This window comes from Cryptomeria japonica, chromosome 6 (assembly GCF_030272615.1).
Source record: "Cryptomeria japonica chromosome 6, Sugi_1.0, whole genome shotgun sequence".
In the NCBI taxonomy this organism is placed as follows: domain Eukaryota; kingdom Viridiplantae; phylum Streptophyta; class Pinopsida; order Cupressales; family Cupressaceae; genus Cryptomeria; species Cryptomeria japonica.
The window spans coordinates 119,944,652-119,963,774 of NC_081410.1; the positions used below are offsets into that span (position 1 = coordinate 119,944,652).

At 36.9% G+C, this 19,123-nt stretch overlaps 1 protein-coding gene across 7 annotated transcripts in view; it reads right to left on the minus strand.

Annotated features, from left to right (window-relative positions):
• LOC131053738 (ubiquitin-like-specific protease 1D) overlaps positions 1 to 19,123 on the minus strand; it is a 163,058-nt gene that overhangs the window by 52,210 nt on the left and 91,725 nt on the right. For 6 of the 7 annotated variants that reach the window (XM_057988380.2, XM_057988377.2, XM_057988376.2 and 3 more), the window contains exon 10: positions 11,338 to 11,460. The exons of the other annotated variant lie outside the window; for it this stretch is intronic. In XM_057988380.2, coding sequence (XP_057844363.1) covers positions 11,338 to 11,460 — 123 coding nt within the window. The remainder of the gene's footprint in view (positions 1 to 11,337; positions 11,461 to 19,123) is intronic. 7 annotated transcript variants of the gene reach the window in all.

Below are 19,123 nucleotides of genomic sequence, written 5' to 3' on the forward strand. Positions count from 1 at the left end.
TCCAAAGCCATTTCATATTGCAATCATTTTGAACACTCTATGATCATTGCTTGAGGACAAGCAATCTTGAGTGGGGCGGACTGTAATGTCCCCACTTTGAAATAGAATTTAATAATAAATAATAATAATATTAAAATACAAAAGAATAAAAAATGAAATTTAAATTAAAATATAAAATAATATAATTAAAATTTAATTAAGTTAATGAATGGTCAAAATGCATGGAAGGAAAAGTTGTGACTCCCAAACATGGGATATAAAAGGGAGAAGAGAACCTCATTTGAGAAGGAGATAATTGTGGAATCAGAAGTGCAGATCTGATCGGTTGTGTCCCTTTCAAAGGGCAGATATAATGAAGAGTTGCACTCTTTCAAAGGGTGCTAATGGTGGAAAAGGGATGTCTCTTGCCAAAGGGCATACATGATGAAGAGGAGTGACCTCTCCCTCACATTGAGAGATATAAAGGAAAGGAATCAAAAGCATCCAGTGACAGCACTATGGATAAGATCAGATCAGAACTGTTATGAAGTTACAGGCAGTAACATCTTTGTTCTTGGTGCTATGCATGGGGATGAGCTGAATATGTATGCTTAATATATGAAGCCTGATAATGTTCTTATGCAGAATTTAATAGTAATATTAATATAGACTCCAATATGTATGACAGTTTAATAATGCCTTTCTATCACTAACTGTTCATATGACAATAAAGTAAATTATATGATGGAGTCTGTAATACCTTTCAATCTCACCATCCAATTATGGAAGGAGAATACAAGGAAGCAAGAGCACTAGGCTCCAGCAGGTACGCCAACCTTGAGTGTGGGCCAAGAGGCCAAGTTGATGAGGTCCTTGGTGCTCTTGGGCTTGTTGGAGAGGGATAGACTCAAGGTGCCTTGTGCGATTCTCCTTGAGCTCCATAATGGGGTTGGGTGTAGGGAGAGAAAGGGTTGTTCAATCCTTCATATAAATTGGGCAATATATAAAGGATGTTGAATATATGATCTATAAGCATAATGGAAATGTTGTCTAACCTGTTTTGCAGGTTCTAGACCAAGCTTTAGTTGACAATAGTGTCCCTCTATTGTATTTACTATGCACTAAAATTGTGATTCAATGTCAGAATATAAGAGGGTCCCATTAGGGGGCATTACAATAAACAGCCCAAAATCTGCAATAAACTCCGCATCCTTCCTCTCCCAAACTCTGTGAATAATCTTCGACAAACAAAGCTCTGAAATCTGACAAAGAAAACTGAATCTTTGAAACCACTGAAGCACAAACGTGATTCCTGAGATGAAATCACCAAAAAAGCTTCCAAATTGGGTCTTTCATGAACGTGTAAGATGTTCCTTGCAAGGATTTTCATCCTCACAAAGCCATAGGAAAAACAAAATCGACAGGTAAGAGAGATTTCCAAAATATCAAATCAAACATATCGAATGAGCTTCCCAAACTTGCTTTTATAGCACTCCCGAAAGCTACGCCCCAAATAGAGTTGCTTTTAATTTAATTTGAAAACCCTTATGTCTTCAAAGTGGTACCCATTTCAATATGACCCCTTTTAATAAATATTTAAACTTTTTATTTTAGTATTTGGCACCCATATAGTCCTCAATTAAATAAATTAAAATAATGCTAAAATTAAATCTTTAATTTAACTTTATATTTTTATAATTTATCATTATTTAATTCAAAAGCACTAGACTATATCAAATATTGAGATATCATCATTAACTGCATCCACCAATCAATCTAATAATAGTAATACTGACAACTGGCTTAGTCGATGCTCGAAATTAACTTACAAAAAATAGTATGGGAAAACCATCCAAATCCACTCCAGAAAAGGGTGTTATGCACATCTCAACCATCTAAGCTCAAAGAAACAACTGTCATTGCCAACTACTGGATCATAATGTCATCAAGAGTTCCCTAACCCTTGTTGGTGTAATTAAGGCATTTTACCTCAATTAATTCTTTCCTAAGTCCCCTTTCTAACTTGTTAGAGCAGTGTTGTCGTTAGCCTATTTTGCTATGGTCCCATACGCTAACAATGGTTTTCTAGGGACTTTGGTGACATTTGGCCAAGCCGTTGTCAATTGCATTCAGTTTTGAGCAGTTTTGGAGGAGTTTCTAGACACTTAGTAAGTCAGTGGGGGGCCAGTCCAGGTCTGTTGATGGACTCATTATTGATAATCACGTTGGTGATAATTGTTAAAAGCAGACTTATTGATATTTTCTATAGTCGTTGGATTTAATTTAATTGGGATAAATTTTAAATTAATAACAGTTAAATTAAAAATTTAAAAGATTTAACTTAATCGTAATATTAATTTATGACTATAGAGGGAACATAAGATAAAGTTAAGTGAAAAATATTAAATGTTCCCCTTTCTTATGTACTTGAGCATCCCTTTGGGAGGGAGTGGGTTTAAATTAAAAACAATTAAATAAAATTACTCCTCCTTGGGTGTTCGGTTTTGAGGCCTTATTAAGGCATTTTGAGAGCTCATTCTCTTCATGTTTGGTTGGAGATTTTCAAAGCTTGTTTATAGGAGAGTTCATCTCAAGGGATTGTGAGGAAAAAAAACCTCATAAGCAACATTCTTCATTCGATTGCAAGATACAGTTTGGAGAATCACTTGGAGTTTTCACACAGGAAACTCAATTTGGATTGGCAGAGATTTATATTTTCAGATTTATGGAGGAGTTGCATATTGTTGAAGATTTGGAGTGCAGATTTGGAGGAGGAATGAAGTGTTTTGTTTGCTGAATTGCTATTATTGCTGGGCCGTCCCCTTTCAAGCTGGATATTCCTTTCTATGCTGGCTGACCCTTTCCAGTTTGCTCACATGGACGTCTAGAGGTGTGAAGCTGTTGCTGTTACTGATTTCTGAGGCATTTAGAAGGAAGTTGAAGCTTATCTTAACCTCTCATTCATTGCTGATCAAGTTAGTTTGTTGTGGAGTTGCACACTCAGAGTTTGAGCTTGAAAAACACAGATTTGGTGAATAGCAAGGGCATTGTCATTGCTGCATTTTGTGGGTATGTAAGATGTAGATAATAGATGATATTTTATGATCTGGATTGTCATTATTTCAAAGAAAAAATGAGTATTTAAGTCTGATTTTAAATCTAGAATTTTCAGCAATGTTATTTTTGAAGTTTCCAGTATATTTCCTACAATATAATTATAGCAATATTATCTTTGAAACCTACACTTAATTTGGCATTGTGGAACATTGTAAAACACATCAAACACGCTCCGAAGAACAAAAAAACATCAGACAACAAACAAGGCTGCCTACTACAATTGCATAGGAGTAGTTGGAGCATCTCCACTTTAGGTGGACTTATCATGTTATTACTTTAACATATCCACCTTTCATGGTTGCACTTTTCCACCTTTGGTGGGTGATCCACCTTAAGTGGTGTTATCACACTACCATTTTTCCACTGTAGGTGGGATGAGAGCTTTTCACTTTGGTTATCATGTAATGAGGTTACGACTCTTGTCTTTATCTCATTCACTCCCATGTTCTCACCCTGGCTATATAACCAAGGGGTTCCTATGTATTTTTGACTGGTTCATTGCATCATTGATGAGAATACAACTTGTTCTTGTCTCTATTGCTCTTTCTTGTTATTGTGCTATTCATTAGGCCTCTAGATCTTGGGTAGCTATCTCCATAGCCAATTCTTACATGGTATCAGAGCCAATAAGGAGCCATTGAATAGTCTTTTTGAAGAGTTCTCGATGCATTAGAAGATTGGCATCTTGGGGATTTGTGGTGCAAAGCATTTTTGGAGTATCCTAAGCCAAATCTGAGGCCATTTTTGGATTCAGAAGGTCGTTTCCAGCAAAAATTGCCTTTCATTCCATTCAAATCGGACATCGGAGGCTCTAGATCTCACCTTTTGAAGGTTGAGTACATTTATTTCAAAAAAAAAAATATTTTCTAGTATTCTACGGAAAAAAATTATTCTTTCAAAATTTTACCACTGCAAAATATTTTTTTTAATTTATTTGTGAAGTTTTTTTGAAAAAGAATTCAAATAAAAAAAAACAACAAACTTTGTTTTAATCTGCAGCCTTACAGCATGTGCAAAGTTTGTACAAACCTATGCGAACCGCAAGTCCGTACCCTATAGTGGTATGCCTGCACCAACAATTTCCTACCTCTACTTTCTGGCTTGTCCTTACCAGCATCTCATCGGCTGTCCCGATTGGCGTCCTCCCATGATCCTCTGGCATTGACTCTCTCCACGATGCACTCCATGACGAGTCTCAGCAACCATAACCGTTGTGATATCCCAACGTTCATTGCTTTTCCAGCGACCCTCATTTTTTGGGTTGTGCATCATACTCTTGATGGTTTTCTTTGTTCTTTGGCAACCCTACATCACCCTCATCCCTGGAGTGCCTCACGTCCGGCAACTTCGTTCTGTTCTCTAGCAAGTTCACCCTTGATTCCATTGGCGGCGACTCACTATCTCCCTACCGCACATTTTACGTGAATCCAAACCTGTGACTTTGCACCACATGGTGGGAACACAGAACATGAAGATCTGGTCCACATGAAGCTTGATCGAACACAGACACGACACGTGGCAACATTTAATTGGTTTGTAAGACCTAGTCACACTGCCACATCATCACCATACAACCACCTTAGTGACACGTGTCACTATATGATTAGTGAGCACAATCCAGTTAAGTGCCATGTCATCAATTCGTACAAGACATGTCAACGTTGAGTTGGCACCATGTCAAATATTTGTACTACTCAATCAGTAGTGATCCTAAGCCCAGTCAACAGTATTTGTACATGCCACGTCACACTGCATAGTCAGCTTGCTAATGTCATCCTACGCAGGGGGTATTTTTGCTGCAACGATCATATGGCCATCAAATTTAGGCCAGTAAAGTGTTGATGTCAACACTATGTCCGCACATTTTAATGAAAATTTAGACCCCCTCTCCATTGAGCTTTGATTTCACAATCTGACTTTGAGGGCTCATAACTTGGTCATTTGAGGCCTTTTTCAGTGCAATTTTTTTTAATTGTGCTAATTTTTCGTGTACTCCACAATGGTGTGGTTATTTTCTAATTTTGGTGAATTGGGGGGGTGTCTAGTGTAATCGTGCCTCTCTTTCTTTCCTTGGTGCTCTTTCCTTTTCAATCATGGGTTCTCCTAAGTTTCCTCTTTTAATTCCACATATTTATGCAACATGGAAAGTACATGCATGTAGTAAACTTATGGAAAAAGGATTAACTCATTACATTGATGGAACTATTAAAGAAACATTAGATCTTAAAGCTGATCCTAATGTGCACATGGAATGGCTCACTAAAACTACTATGGCTCTTGGAACATTAAGGAAGTATGTATCAGCCAATCTTATCTTTCACTTTGATAAGTGTAAGAAAGTTAAATATATTGGCAAAAGTTTGGTCAATTGTATGGCCAAGTTGATGAGATTAGGGACTACAAACTTGACAATGATCTCACAAATTTGGATCCTAAGACTTTTGATACAATCCAAGCCTATCTTATCTTTTACATTGATAAGTGTAAGAAAGTTAAATATGCTTGGCAAAAGCTTGGTCAATTGTATGGCCAAGTTGATGAGATTAGGGACTACAACTTGACAATGATCTCACAAATTTGGATCCTAAGACTTTTGATACAATCCAAGACTATGTAACTAAAGCAAATGAGCTAAGAGCGCAACTCAAGGATTGTGGCATTGATAAGAAGATGCACAGTTGGTCTTCAATTGGTTGGACAGGCTTCCTTCCGAGTATGCAGCCTTTGTTTCTAGCTTCCAAACCCATCGGTTGACTATGGGTAGTGCCTACACTACACCTCCATTTGATTCTTTCACGTAAATGTTGATGCTTTAGCAATTAAAGTTGATCACCATGGGGATTCTCAAGTCTTCTAAGTCAAAATCTTTGGTGGCTAATCAAAGGAATCAAGGAAAAGGCAAGAATCAAAGAAAATCTAAGCCAAAGCCACGAAAGGATAGAGCACAATCATCCTCTCCACAACACAACAATTCTTCATCTTCTTCCACGAAGGGAAATTAAAACAAGAAGGAGAAACCAAATTGTTCATATTGCAAGAAAGTTGGTCATGATGACCATTGTTGCCACACCAAGCAAATCGATGAGTTGACAAATATCATCAAAAAGAACAACATCAATTTGCCATTCGCTTACAAAAGGAAGGACCCATCTCCTTCTACTTCCTCACAGTCAAATAGAAAAGGGCAAGTGTTTGTGGCAACTAAAAGTTCTTAACAGCAATGGATACTTGAGTCAAGTGACTCTAATCACATGGGTTCTAGAAAAAACAATTTTCTTCATTGGAACCATTCAAGGTACCTCACATTTTCATAGGTGATGATACACAAGTGGAAGTTGATGGGAAAGGTTCGGTTGACATGGATGATGGAACATTTGAAAATGTTCTTTATGTTCTTGACTTGAGTACCAACCTTCTCTCAATCTACCAAATCAATCACTTTGGAAATGGAAAGAAAGTTGAGTTTCTACCTGATTCATTTGTGATCAAAGAACTTAAGGATGATGCCTTGGTTGCAGTGGGACAAGCCAATCACAACACTTGACTTTAACTCATTCTCCCACTTTGTGCCTCAATCTCCTTCTAAAGCCTTTCTCACTCATTCAAGTTCAAAAAGTAAGCTATGGCATGAGCGGTTTGGACATCTCAATTACCACTACCTTTAGCAGTTTAGCTCCAAGGATATGGTCATAGGTCTCACTCAAATGAGCTTTTTAGATGGTGTATGTCTAGGTTGTTCTATGGGTAAGCATCCATAAGAGAAGTTTGACAAAGGGAAGTCTTAAAGAGCTTTGGAAGTTCTTCAATTAGTTCACAATGACATAGCAAGCCCATTTCCAGTGTTGTCATTTAGCAAGGCTCGCTATGTCCTCGCCTTCATTGATGACTACTCCCACTTCACTTGGGTCTACTTTCTTTGTCACAAGAATGAAGTTTTTGACAAGTGTCTAGCCTTCAAGGCTCATGTTGAGAAGCAATCAGGGAAGCAAGTCAAGATTCTTTGTACAGACAATGGAAGGGAATATGCGACCAATCACATTGTCAAATTTTGTACTCTTGAGGGGATTGATCTTCAACACTCACTTGCCTACCCTCCATAGCAGAATGGTGTTGCAAAAAGGAAGAATAGAACCCTTAAGGAGATGGCTAGCTCCATGATCCATGCTCGTTCTCTTGGTCTTGCATTTTGGGTAGAAGTCGTTACTTGTGCCACACACATCAAAATCGGGTTCCCCACAAGGCATAGAGAGGAATGACTCCTTTTGAGGCTTGGTGTGGTAGAAAACCAATTGTGAGGCACATTAGAGTTTTTGGCTCATCACCTTGGGCACAAATACCTCTAGAGAATCGCAAGGAATTGGAACCTCAAAGTAGGCCTTGCATCTTTGTTGGATATCTTGATGGTATCAAGGCATATAGACTTTTGGATCTAAAGACACATGAGCTATTCACTGCAAGGAGTGTTCACTTTGAGGAAACCTCTCCTAGCTTGGTCTCTAATCCTCATCATCCTTCCTCCATAGTGTAAAGTGATGATAGTGACTCAGATGATTCTAACTCAACTTTGACTCGCAAGTTCACACCTCTGCAGGGTTCACTTGAAGTCGAGGATACTCGTCCTTCATCTCCTACAAGATCTTGTTGGGCTCGATAGACTCTTGAGTCAGCAAGTAATCTTGTTGGGGATCCTTCCAACAGTCAAAGGACTCAATCACAACATTAGCATCTTCCACATGTTTACATTGCCAGTGCTTCTGAACCACAATCCTTTAAGGAAGCATCAGGGGTTCCTGAGTGGGATTCGGCAATAGAGTAAGAGTAAAGTTCCTTGATGAGGAACCACATATGGGACTTAGTTCCTCTCCCTAAGGGGAGAAAGATGGTTTGATGTAAGTGGGTCTGTGGGACCAAGTATGCAATTCATGAAGTGTGGATAAGTTCAAAGCTCGGCTTGTGGCAAAAGGTTTCTCATAGGTTCCTAGTGTTTATTATGTAGAGACCTTTGCCCCCATTGCTAAGATGAACTCCATTCGCTTAAGTTGCTATTGTCATAGCTTATGGTTGGGTTGTATGCCAAATGGATGTGAAGGGTGCATTTCTTCATAGGGATCTTCTGGAAGAGATTTACACGGAGTAGTCACAGGGATTCATTGAAGATTCTTCTTTGGTTTGTTGATTGAGGAAGTCTACCTATGGCCTCAAGCAGGCCCCTCGGGCTTGGTATGTCAAGATGGATTCCTTTCTTCTCTTAGCAGGATTCACCAAGTGTCATTCAAATCCAAATGTCTTCATTTTGTGACAAGATGACTATCATTTGCTACTTGTGCTATATGTTGATGACTTGATCATTACAGGGAATACCTCATCCATCATTGACATTGTCAACTCTACCTTGCATGACAGATTTGCTATGACTAACTTGGGCCTTTTGCACTACTTTCATGGGATTGAGATCTCACGGTCTTCTTCCAAGATTACACTTGCTCTACCCAAGTAAGCTCTTGATCTTCTTGCTTGGTTCCACATGGCTGATTTTAAGCCCACACCGACTCCCTTTCTTTCAAGATTCAAGCTTGAGGCAAAGCATTCCACTCCACTTAATAATCCCACTTTGTATTGTCAACTTGTTGGGAATCTCATTTACTTGACTCACACACACTATATCAGGGAGTTGATACATAAGTAGGTCATTGATTTGCAGTATTTTCCTATAGTAGAGCAGGTTGTAGATATCTTCACCAAACCCTTCACTGAGAGTAAGTATCATCAATTGCAAACTCTCTTGAGGGTGCAGAATATTTAATTAGGGGGGGGTAGTTGACTTCTCCATTCTATCTTATGGGGGGGACTTTTTCCTCACTAGAGCTTTTGTCCTGCTCATTCTTTTTTGAGAGTTCTTTTATGATTGATCTCTCTTTTGGGGGAGAGTTTTTTTCCCACTGGGTTTTCTCCCTTTCTCCGTTTGTGAGAGATTGCATTGCATTTGTACAAGGGTACTAACATGGCCTAGTTGTTGAGACCCATCTTGCATTGATAGCTTTTGTACATTCTCCGTGAGTTGCAGTTAAGGGGGGTGTTGGTGTAATTAAGGCATTTTACCTTGGTTAATTCTTTCCCGAGTCCTAATTACACTTAAGCTTACTTAGGGAATAGCATAAGAGTATTTGGAGCATCTCCACTTTAGGTGGACTCATCATGTTATTACTTTATCAAATCCACCTTTCATGGTTGCACTTTTCCACCTTTGGTGGGTAATCCACCTTTAGTGGTGTTATCACACTATCACTTTTCCACTTTAGGTGGGATGATAGCTTTTCACTTTGGTTATTGTGTCATGAGATTACAACACTTGTCTTTATCTCATTCACTCCTATGTTCTCACCTTGGCTATATAACCAAGGGGTCTCCTATGTATTTTTCCCTAATTCATTGCATCATTGATGAAAATATAGTTTGTCCTTATCTCTACTACTCTCTTGTTATTGTAGTATTCATTAGGCCTCTAGATCTTGGGTGGCTATCTCCATAGCCAATTCCTACAACCCTAACTCATTAGCCTACAAAAACCCACTAAATAGGCTAATGCATAGTTGAACTACTTGCCAAAGGCAAAACCTCGCCAAGGCCCAAAAAAAAATTCGGCAAAAACTCGGCAACTTGAAAAATTGCTTAAAATCTATTGAAATGCATTTTTTTTGCAAAATTCAATGAGGAGATGCATCCAATGAGTCAATAAATGAGTACACAAAAGAAACAAGCTGAGTCTAGATATATTTGATTGATTGAAATGCAAATTGGGTACAAAATGGCGTCCTCTTGTGGAATGTTGATGGCTGATAGACTAAAACAAAATGAAATAGCAAATTGTTCTTGTAAAACTCAAAGTAAATACTACATCAAAACATTTTACATCTTCCTCTTCCCAGCTCTAGTGAAAACCAGGGGAGAGATAGAACTAGAGGGTCTAGTCCTAGGAGTTTGATGTGGCTTATCCACCTTGCCAAAATTAGGTTGAGGGTAGCACCCCTCGCAGGGGTCTGAGGGTGAGAGAGGGGTAGAGAGATAGGCCTAGATCTTGGGGGAGAGAGGAGAGAGTGAGATAGAGAGAGGATAGAGGAAGAGTAATAGGGAGATAGATAGGTCTAAAATTTGGGGCCGATAAAGTGAGTGAGATAGAGAGAGCAAGAGAATGTTGATAGGAGCCTACTGATTACTGAAATTTGACTGTCTGAAAATTTAAAAGATCTTCTAAAACCTAGAATTTGCATTATAACTCCTAGAGATTTGAAACCTCTCAAACATCCTACCAATATAAACATGAAATATAACTTAAAGTATATGTCCTTTCTTATACTTAAATGATATATTTCATGTATATATTCTGATTAAGAGAATGAGACTGACTTGAAAAAAAAAATTAGATAATTTTTTTTCGTGTTTGGGCCTCTCTTTTTTATGCAGCCGAGTTTGTCCCAAAAACCCTGCGAGTTATCTCGACGAGTCAAAGGCGTAATTACTCGCTGCAAAGAAAAACTTGCAAGTTTTGAAAAGCTCGCCGAGTTTTCTGCGAGTAGTGCATCTATGGGCTAACAGTCCACAATACTGAAGTGCTTAAGGGGGCATTACATATCTTGACATCACAATAAAATGTAGTTATATAAGAAAACGGGAGAAAATTCTTTAAGTTGATAAAACAGAAAGAATCAATAAAAAATAATTATCAAAATATCCTATCTCATAACAAATGTATCAATTTAAAGCACATTTTCTTGCTCACTAGGAACTCATAATGCAAACAATAATGAGGTTTCATAAGTTAGTTTTATAAAAAAGTCATAAAAAGGATTCTATGCTGAAACTATAAACTGTGATATATAAGAGGTAAACTGTAAAACTGTTAGCTGAAACTGCAGATGACAGATAATGCACTTATTTCCATATATTATAAATTCTTTTAATTACAATTCTCTATGAGACATTAGTGTAGTTCATTCTATAAAATGGCTATTGATCTAATTCATCAAATAAAATGTGTTGTTTCAAGACAAAGTATGCAAAATGGCTGATTATCATGTCCACTTTAATTCATTTGCAACTTCGACACACCAAATAATTTATCCTGCCATGACTTTTTAAAGTAGTAGAATCACATTAAAAGATAATATTTAATGATTTAGTTGCGATTATATCATTTCAGAAATTCTAAACACTGATTATAGGAGAAAGCTCATACTAACAAACCTCTGTATATTCCAAAAGATGATATTACTTGCATGAAGGTCCAGTGAGTCCAGATGAAGAACAAAAGGCCCGGATTTATCTTCTTGTGCAGGGAAACAGATTATTGCCAAACTCCAATGCAGACTACATTAATTGTATACAATACAGGAACTGAAATCAGTTTAACTTCCTGGCTTATACATTTAAATCAAAATAAAGGTGTATACAGAAAAATACATGGCTGTAAATGCACGTCTAAAATCCAAAGGGTTAAAAGATCAAAAGAAACAGGTCTGTTGACGAGTTTGACTCGTTAAGCTCTTCTGAACTTAAAAAATTAGTTAACAAATTGAACGAGACTGTCAAATATGAAATTGATACTGAGCTGCTATTTTATTGAAACAGAATTTCAAATAATTTACAGAAAAGATGCAACATGCAGCTTCATGAAGGAGCTATAATCTGAATAAAAACTAACTCTTGAAAGCCAAGCAGAAGGGTGTGTAAACAAAATTCATGTGACTGAACATATCACTTGTATATGTTGCAGCAGAACTAGAGTCCTGACATAAGCAATTTTATTTCCATTCAATACATATTCCCTCAGCTTCTACTGAAACCAAGTCTTAACTTACCTGAGTCCATAAATAAGTATCTTGAGCTTGAACAATAATCCATAAAGATTATCTGTCTTAGACAATAGCAATCTTATTATCAATCTATGCAAGCTATAAACTGCTATCGAGTGGGTTTTTTTTCACATTCTGCAAACAAGTTTGATTCCAACTCCTCAGAGGTATCACTACAAAAACAATTAATGAATTATTAATGAAAATCACTATAGTATGATTGGGTTTGGAACTTTGATCTCCTCTATGTTTTTGAGATGATAGACTGCTGCTGGTATGGTTGTTTTTTCATCTGGTGGTTTTTGTAATTTGAACCAAGGTTTTGTCTTCTATTTTGTCTATTTCTCAATGTTTCATATTGGTTGACTTCATGTTTGCTGTTCAATGTGAGCTATATTTGTAAACTTTATTAAATATTTAAAAAACTGTTAATGAACACGTAGACCAAAAGGAAGCTCAAAGGCATAAAAAAATTAGAATGGTAGGAAAGAACCTTAAAGAGATTTACCAGCATAACCATTGACAAAGCTAGTCTCAAATGACAACAAACAACTCGGATATCAGTACAAAAAAACATTTAAAAACCTCAGAACTAAATGCTTTACCCATTGAAATCCTCCAAACATCTATATAGTCCAATTTTCATCTTAATGATTTGCTTTTGGTAAAATGAGGTTTGCAGGTCCCCTTGCCTACAGATTTATAGAAATCATTTACTGTCCAGAAGGATGCAGAAAAAAATACAAATATAAGTTTTTTTTCATCAACAATAACACTCCATAAAGAATGGCCACCCATAATGGCATCCACACAAGCTCTTGGACCAAGGCTAGAAATACTCATCTATTAAACTAAAAGAAACCTCCTTGCTTTATCACCTAGCTGCTGCCTCCCTTCTTCAAGATGAGGCATCCATACACAAAGTTTAAAGACTGTTCCACAACCATATCCCAGGTTAAACACATAAAGGGAAACCAAAGAGAATGAGTATCAAAAATCTCCATTTGCTAAGAATATATACCCTTTATAATATGCCAACCACCATAGTCATACCTATAGGATTCAATGCTGCACAAACCTGTTGTATGACGCCCATGAGCACCTCCATAGCAATTGAACCCTTCCAATACCAATGCACATTCTCGTTGCATTTTGTCCACTTTACTACAGAGTAATCAAATACACATTTGCCCCTCCTTGGGTGCGTGTATCCCCATATCCATATTGGATACAGATACAAATATGGTGCGGATAGACGTTGAATACCATCCCACACATGCCCAAAAAACCTTGATTTTCTAACTGTATCGGGTACTATGTGATTTGATTTTTTTCAAATTTGACATCAATATTCCTAAACTTAATTTAAAAAACTTCAATTATGCAATTTTTTTTTGGGGGGGTATAAACAAAACCTACACCAAATGAGGAAGACAAATGAAATGTTTTTCTATTTCAGCTACCCATTTTTTGGGTTATCTTCCAATGCAACTCTACTATTTTTGAAAATCTCTTCTAATAACTTTGAAATTGTCTTAAATATATGGGTATGTGTTTTTTATGAAGGTCGTATCCAGCCATATCCATATTGGGGGTCTTCATAAATGGTTGTATCCATATCCGACAACGTATTTGTATCTATGTCCGTATTCGTGTCCGTATCCATGCACCTTTTCTTTACTATGGTTTTGATGATGACTTCAAATTTATCTACGGTAGGCTTAGGGAGATTGTACCATTACTTTAGCTTATCCTTTGACCTTATAGGACCACTCAAAATGACATTGATGTCTAGGACCTCTTCATTTTTCTCCTCTCCTATATTGAATCTCCCCACTGTTTGGCTTATTTTCTCTATTACTCATACAACCACCCATGTCTAAATAAATTCCTATGGTTTCATGGAGAACCGGCAAGTTGGCTATTGTAAGGCAAATAGGGAATCAGTTTCAAGGGCTTCACACAATCCACCCCTCATAAGGATTTGTTGGTGTTCAATGATTTCTTGGTGGCCAAATCTCCTTGACCAAAAACCTAATAGGTGTCTCATTGTGAATCAAGTCTATGACTTTGGCTATGAAATCATCTTGTGCTGATTGTAGACATCTAAAATCATCTCTCAAAAATTATGTTGTCACCAATCCCTTTACATCATCACCTCTAAATTAATTGAATAAATTACATTTAAATAATTAATTATCCCACTTTGTCTACCAACATTAACTAAGTAATTTTGATTATTTAAATGATTAATCTACTCTTCTCTAACATTAATTGAATAAAATAGGACAATTTATTAAGTTAATCAATCATTCTTCTAATGTCCAACCTTAAATAAATAAATCCAATATTTATTTATGTCCATTCCCACTCCAAAAATTAAATAAATATATGCTATTTATGTAATTCTCTTTTTTTCCTCACATCATTAGTACACTAAAATCAATTATTTAAACTAGCTAATCATTTGCACAAGTCAAAGTGTTACACCCCTCATGATACAATTACTACTTTCCTTTCTTGCATAATAATTTTGGCGGTGAATGAATGCTTAGACTTGTGAATACATTAGTTAGATGTTTTAATGAAATTTGCATTGGAATGAATGAAAATTTGACTCTAATGATTAAAAGTGTAATCAATGCTTCCATATTTATGTTTGATATGGTTTTGAGATATGGCCTACCTATAGTGTGTTTCTAAGATGGATGAAGGGTATGCCACTCCATCCTTACTAAAGAGAAGGAGAGGATCATTGGAGAGAGGGTCACAGACATGAGAATAGGAAGTTAGCCACCTGAGCCTAATCCTCATGGTCAAATTGTCCTGGATCGGGTAAGGTTGTTCCATATTTCATTTCCAAATAAGTGACCTAGGTCAGTTCAGTACTTATTCTTGGTTACGTGTTGGTCAGTTTTACCTTGTTAGATCCTTGTCACCTTCATACCAAGATGATCATATTTGATTCTAAGACAATCTTTAAAGAATTAAATGTTATTTAAATATCATCTCACTAATACATGTATATATACACAAAGTATAAGGACATGCTTATGTACTATATGTGTGTGTGTGTGTGTGTGTATGGAAAATTGAAATATCCCTAGCCAATTTTTTTGAAATTTTTGATCAACTTAATTACAACAACTATATGAGTGATCAATTAGTTCTGAGAAAAAAGTATTTAATTTGCTGAAGCAACCCTAACCAGAATGGCACCGTGTGGATGAGCATTGGTCAGAGGATCTTAGTTGCTTATGAAAAGAACTCTAACCAGTATGGCGCCGGGATGGCGAGCATTGGTCAGAGGGTCTTAGTTGCTTATGCAAAGAACTCTAACCAGTATGGCGCCGGGATGGCGAGCATTGGTCAGAGGGTCCCTGAAATCTAGAACTGGAAGGAACTCAACGCCAAGTATGTGCTACCCACTCCAGACGGATAGGGGCTACCATATGACGAAGTGAAACTTAAATGCTTGAATTTAATTGATTGCAGAAACTGAAAAGACACTCGACATCCAGGATGTGCTTTCAATCCCAACAGGGAGAGGAGCTACCATAGGATGGAGGTAGATAAGATAAGTTTGGTTAGCTTGACAATTACAATCAAGATCACAGTTCAAGACTGCCAGTACTACTGGTCAGAGTACAATCAAAAGAAATTCTTTCACAACTCCCCTTTTAGAAGAGAGTTTCTGATTCAACATAAATCTGCACTTTCAGCCGCGAACCCATGGATCACTGCCAACAGCTCATTTCGTCCTCGTACAATCTTCTTTCCTCCGGAAACTAATTGCAAAATGCCTTGGTGACGTGGAAACCTGCGAAAGACTCAAACAACACTGCAAAACCCTCACAATGAAAAATGGCACGATTTCCAATGCATTTAAAATGGTACGGCTGGCTGCAAAATACGATTTGTCATTAAAAATAAATGCATGAACCAAACTTGCTGAAACCCTAGGAAATGCAACGCCTAGGTGAGGCAAATACAAAGAACTAATACCCACAATGCAATTTTTTTGTATTTTCTGGTTGTGAACAAAACATGAAATTAGTCGCGGGAATTCTAGATGCAGAAAACTGAATGAACTATAAGCCTAAATGATTACAATGAAAACTCTGATGATAAACTACGGCTAAATGCAATTACATAGAGAATATAATCACCCTAGTTGCTATTTTTCAAGCAAGAAGAGATGCCTATGCTAGAAGGCTTCCATTCCTTGAAGCATGTCCAGAGCCAGACGGCTGCCCAAATACAAATTCTGCCAAAAGATCCCTTCAATCCTCCCAAGACTCCAATAAATAGCTTCACTTGCCTCCTCAAAACCCTAATTCGATTTCCAAGGCAAACCCTAATCCCCTCCTCAACATGGCGCCATCACACCTAGCCAAAAAGTCAAATGAAATAATATAAAAATATCACCTTGGTAAGTTTTCGCCATGTTTTGACTTTGGCCAAGGATAAAATATTAAATAAATCCTCCATGAGGGCGCCACCCATAAAGTCCCCCTTTTAAGTGATGTTTTTAAGTTGTTGGACTAGGCCAAGGGGGGATAAGCAACTTTATAATTATAATGATTATTTAATTAAAATAAAGTTACTTGACCACACAACTCCAAAATCTGAAGCTAGAACCTGACCAAGCTCCTGGAGTTAACTGAACAGGATGTAGAGATTGCCCGATGCCACGCGAGCCCTGCCAAAAATAGAACTTACTAAAAATAGTAAATTCTGAAAACTGCTCCAAGAACTGAGATGAAGACATCGTTGCGAAGCCCTCTGAACCATCAGAAAAAGCCGACGATGAACCCATCCAAAAAGACCTCCTCAAAAATAGGAAACCCTAATTTTACCCTCCGACTGGCCTCCGAGCTTCCTAGAAAGAGACCAACGGTTGCAGAAAGGATCAGGTTTGAGAAGGGGTCATTACAAAAATACACATAAGCATATGCATATGTATGTATACGTATGCAAATAATTATATATGTGTGTGTGTGTGTGTGTGTGTGTGTGTGTGTGTATATATATGAATTAGTGTTTGGTTAATACTTAGGTATTATTAAATTCCACTAAGAATTAACTTTAGTGGCTATGCAAGCCACGTCGATATTGATCAAGAATTCTAAGCTTAGTTTTATCGGGCTTCAAGCAATGAAATTGCCTTATAATGGCTCAAGCATTATAATGAATAATAAACACCGCTCAAAATTACTTGAGCATTGGATTCAAATTTGCATTATTAATGATATTAACTATCATTGCTCTTATCAAAAGAATATTATTGCCTATGAACTAGCCGAGGCTACTCCCTCATCTGCTATGAAATATTGAGACCGCCATTCAATATGGCTCAAATATTATGGTAAGTATAAGTATAGTTCAAATTCATTCAAACAATAATTTCAAATTGGAATCGAAGGCTATATTTATATGCAGCCATAATTATTTCTTGGGTGTTTAATGATACTGGATAATGCTTTGACGTCCATGATATAAGAGAGTCTTTGATGGCTTGAAGAGTTAGTTATGAATCTTAAATACGAACCTTGGAAAGAAAAGGCGAAAAACTCCAACCAGAAAACAGGTAATAGGAGCTCGAATAGAGCTGGAAGGGAACTTCTTGTGTTGGGAAGGAGGTTGCAGCTCACTGAGCTTAGTGCAGAGGAGCAATCTTCTACAACTAGACCACTCCATATAAACAGGCATGTTTTCTTCTTGTTCATAGCTGTTTCTTGAAATCTTTCAAAAAGGAATCTTGTTGTGATTATCAAATTACAGTGATAAACTTCCTTAGCTGGAACCATTACCAGTTTGTTGACATCGATTCTAATATAAGCAAATTGTACTTTGAATGAGCTTATTATTTAAAAAGGAAAGATATTCTTGTTCATCGGACTCACTTCCAACTGTTCTTGCTGCAACTTATCCTCGGTTATGAGGGAAGTCTGTAAAAGCTAGTCTTTAATTGAACTATATAAAAATAAAAGATAGTCCCATACCATAAGCAAACCTTTTCCCTCTTCTTTCTGCAAATGTGAATCAAAGATAGAAATTGATGGACAATTTCAATAGCTAGCCATACTAGCTCAACCAAGTTCTTAAAACCATTATATGGAAATGGAAACCATAGACTAGTCTTCTTGAACAATAGCAAGGGGAGAATAAAAAAAAAGTTTCTTACTACAGGCATGTACGAGTTTAACAAAATTCACCTTTTGTCTTAAGTTCTTTCTGTGGACAGTGAGAAGGTTATTAAATCTGAATATTGTGATTCTTAAATTATTTATTATGAGAGACTCTATGTAATTATGTAAGTCCATAACAGAGTAAGAAAAATGTAATACTGGGTTAGCACTTTATTATTAAGAAACCTGTTAAGGACAAAAGTCTAAGCCTCCTTATTTATGCGGAACATTGGTGTTAGACTTCATTAAGATTTGGTGTGGACTGTATGTTCCTTAGAGTGATGAATATAATCTTTCAATCCATTTGATTAGCATGTTAGCTCACTTAGACACGGGGGTGTAAGAAGTGAAAGGCATGCAAGTAATTACTTTTAGGTAATAGTACCTGAATTAGTAACTATAATGGCCAAATAAAGTAAGACCACGATTTCTAAGGACTAAAGTCAGTTCAGAATGAGAATTTACATGACTACAAAGCCAAGTTCACCAAGTTAGTACAACAAGTGGTCTTAATTTAGAGATAGTCAAAGAGCCCAAGTAAAGTTGGTGTGGGTGAGCAGATGGCTACACTTCATACGTGGGTGGATACCATAAAAACCTTTCGCCAAGGTGGTGCAAAGGTCTGCTTGTGCTTAGCCAGCTCACTGTGTCCAGTCACCTAGTCTGGACCAGCAGTCATGCTTAGTTAGCAGGAAACTAAAGTTGTGTGACCAGCTAGACTAGAGTAGGATACAAACCATAGAAACATTAAACGTTCGGGGAATTAATCAGCACAAGAAAAGTACGATTTTTTGAAAAAATCAGGAAAAAAACAGATTTACAAAAAAAGTAAAAAATTGCAGAAAAACAATCAAAAACTACTTTTTTAATTTTAAAGGGCATTTCCATAGCATAGATATATTGTAGGCAAATAAAACAAACACTTCAACACATGAATTGTAGAAAATAGATTTTCATTGTTAATATTCATATCACTGATTACATTGC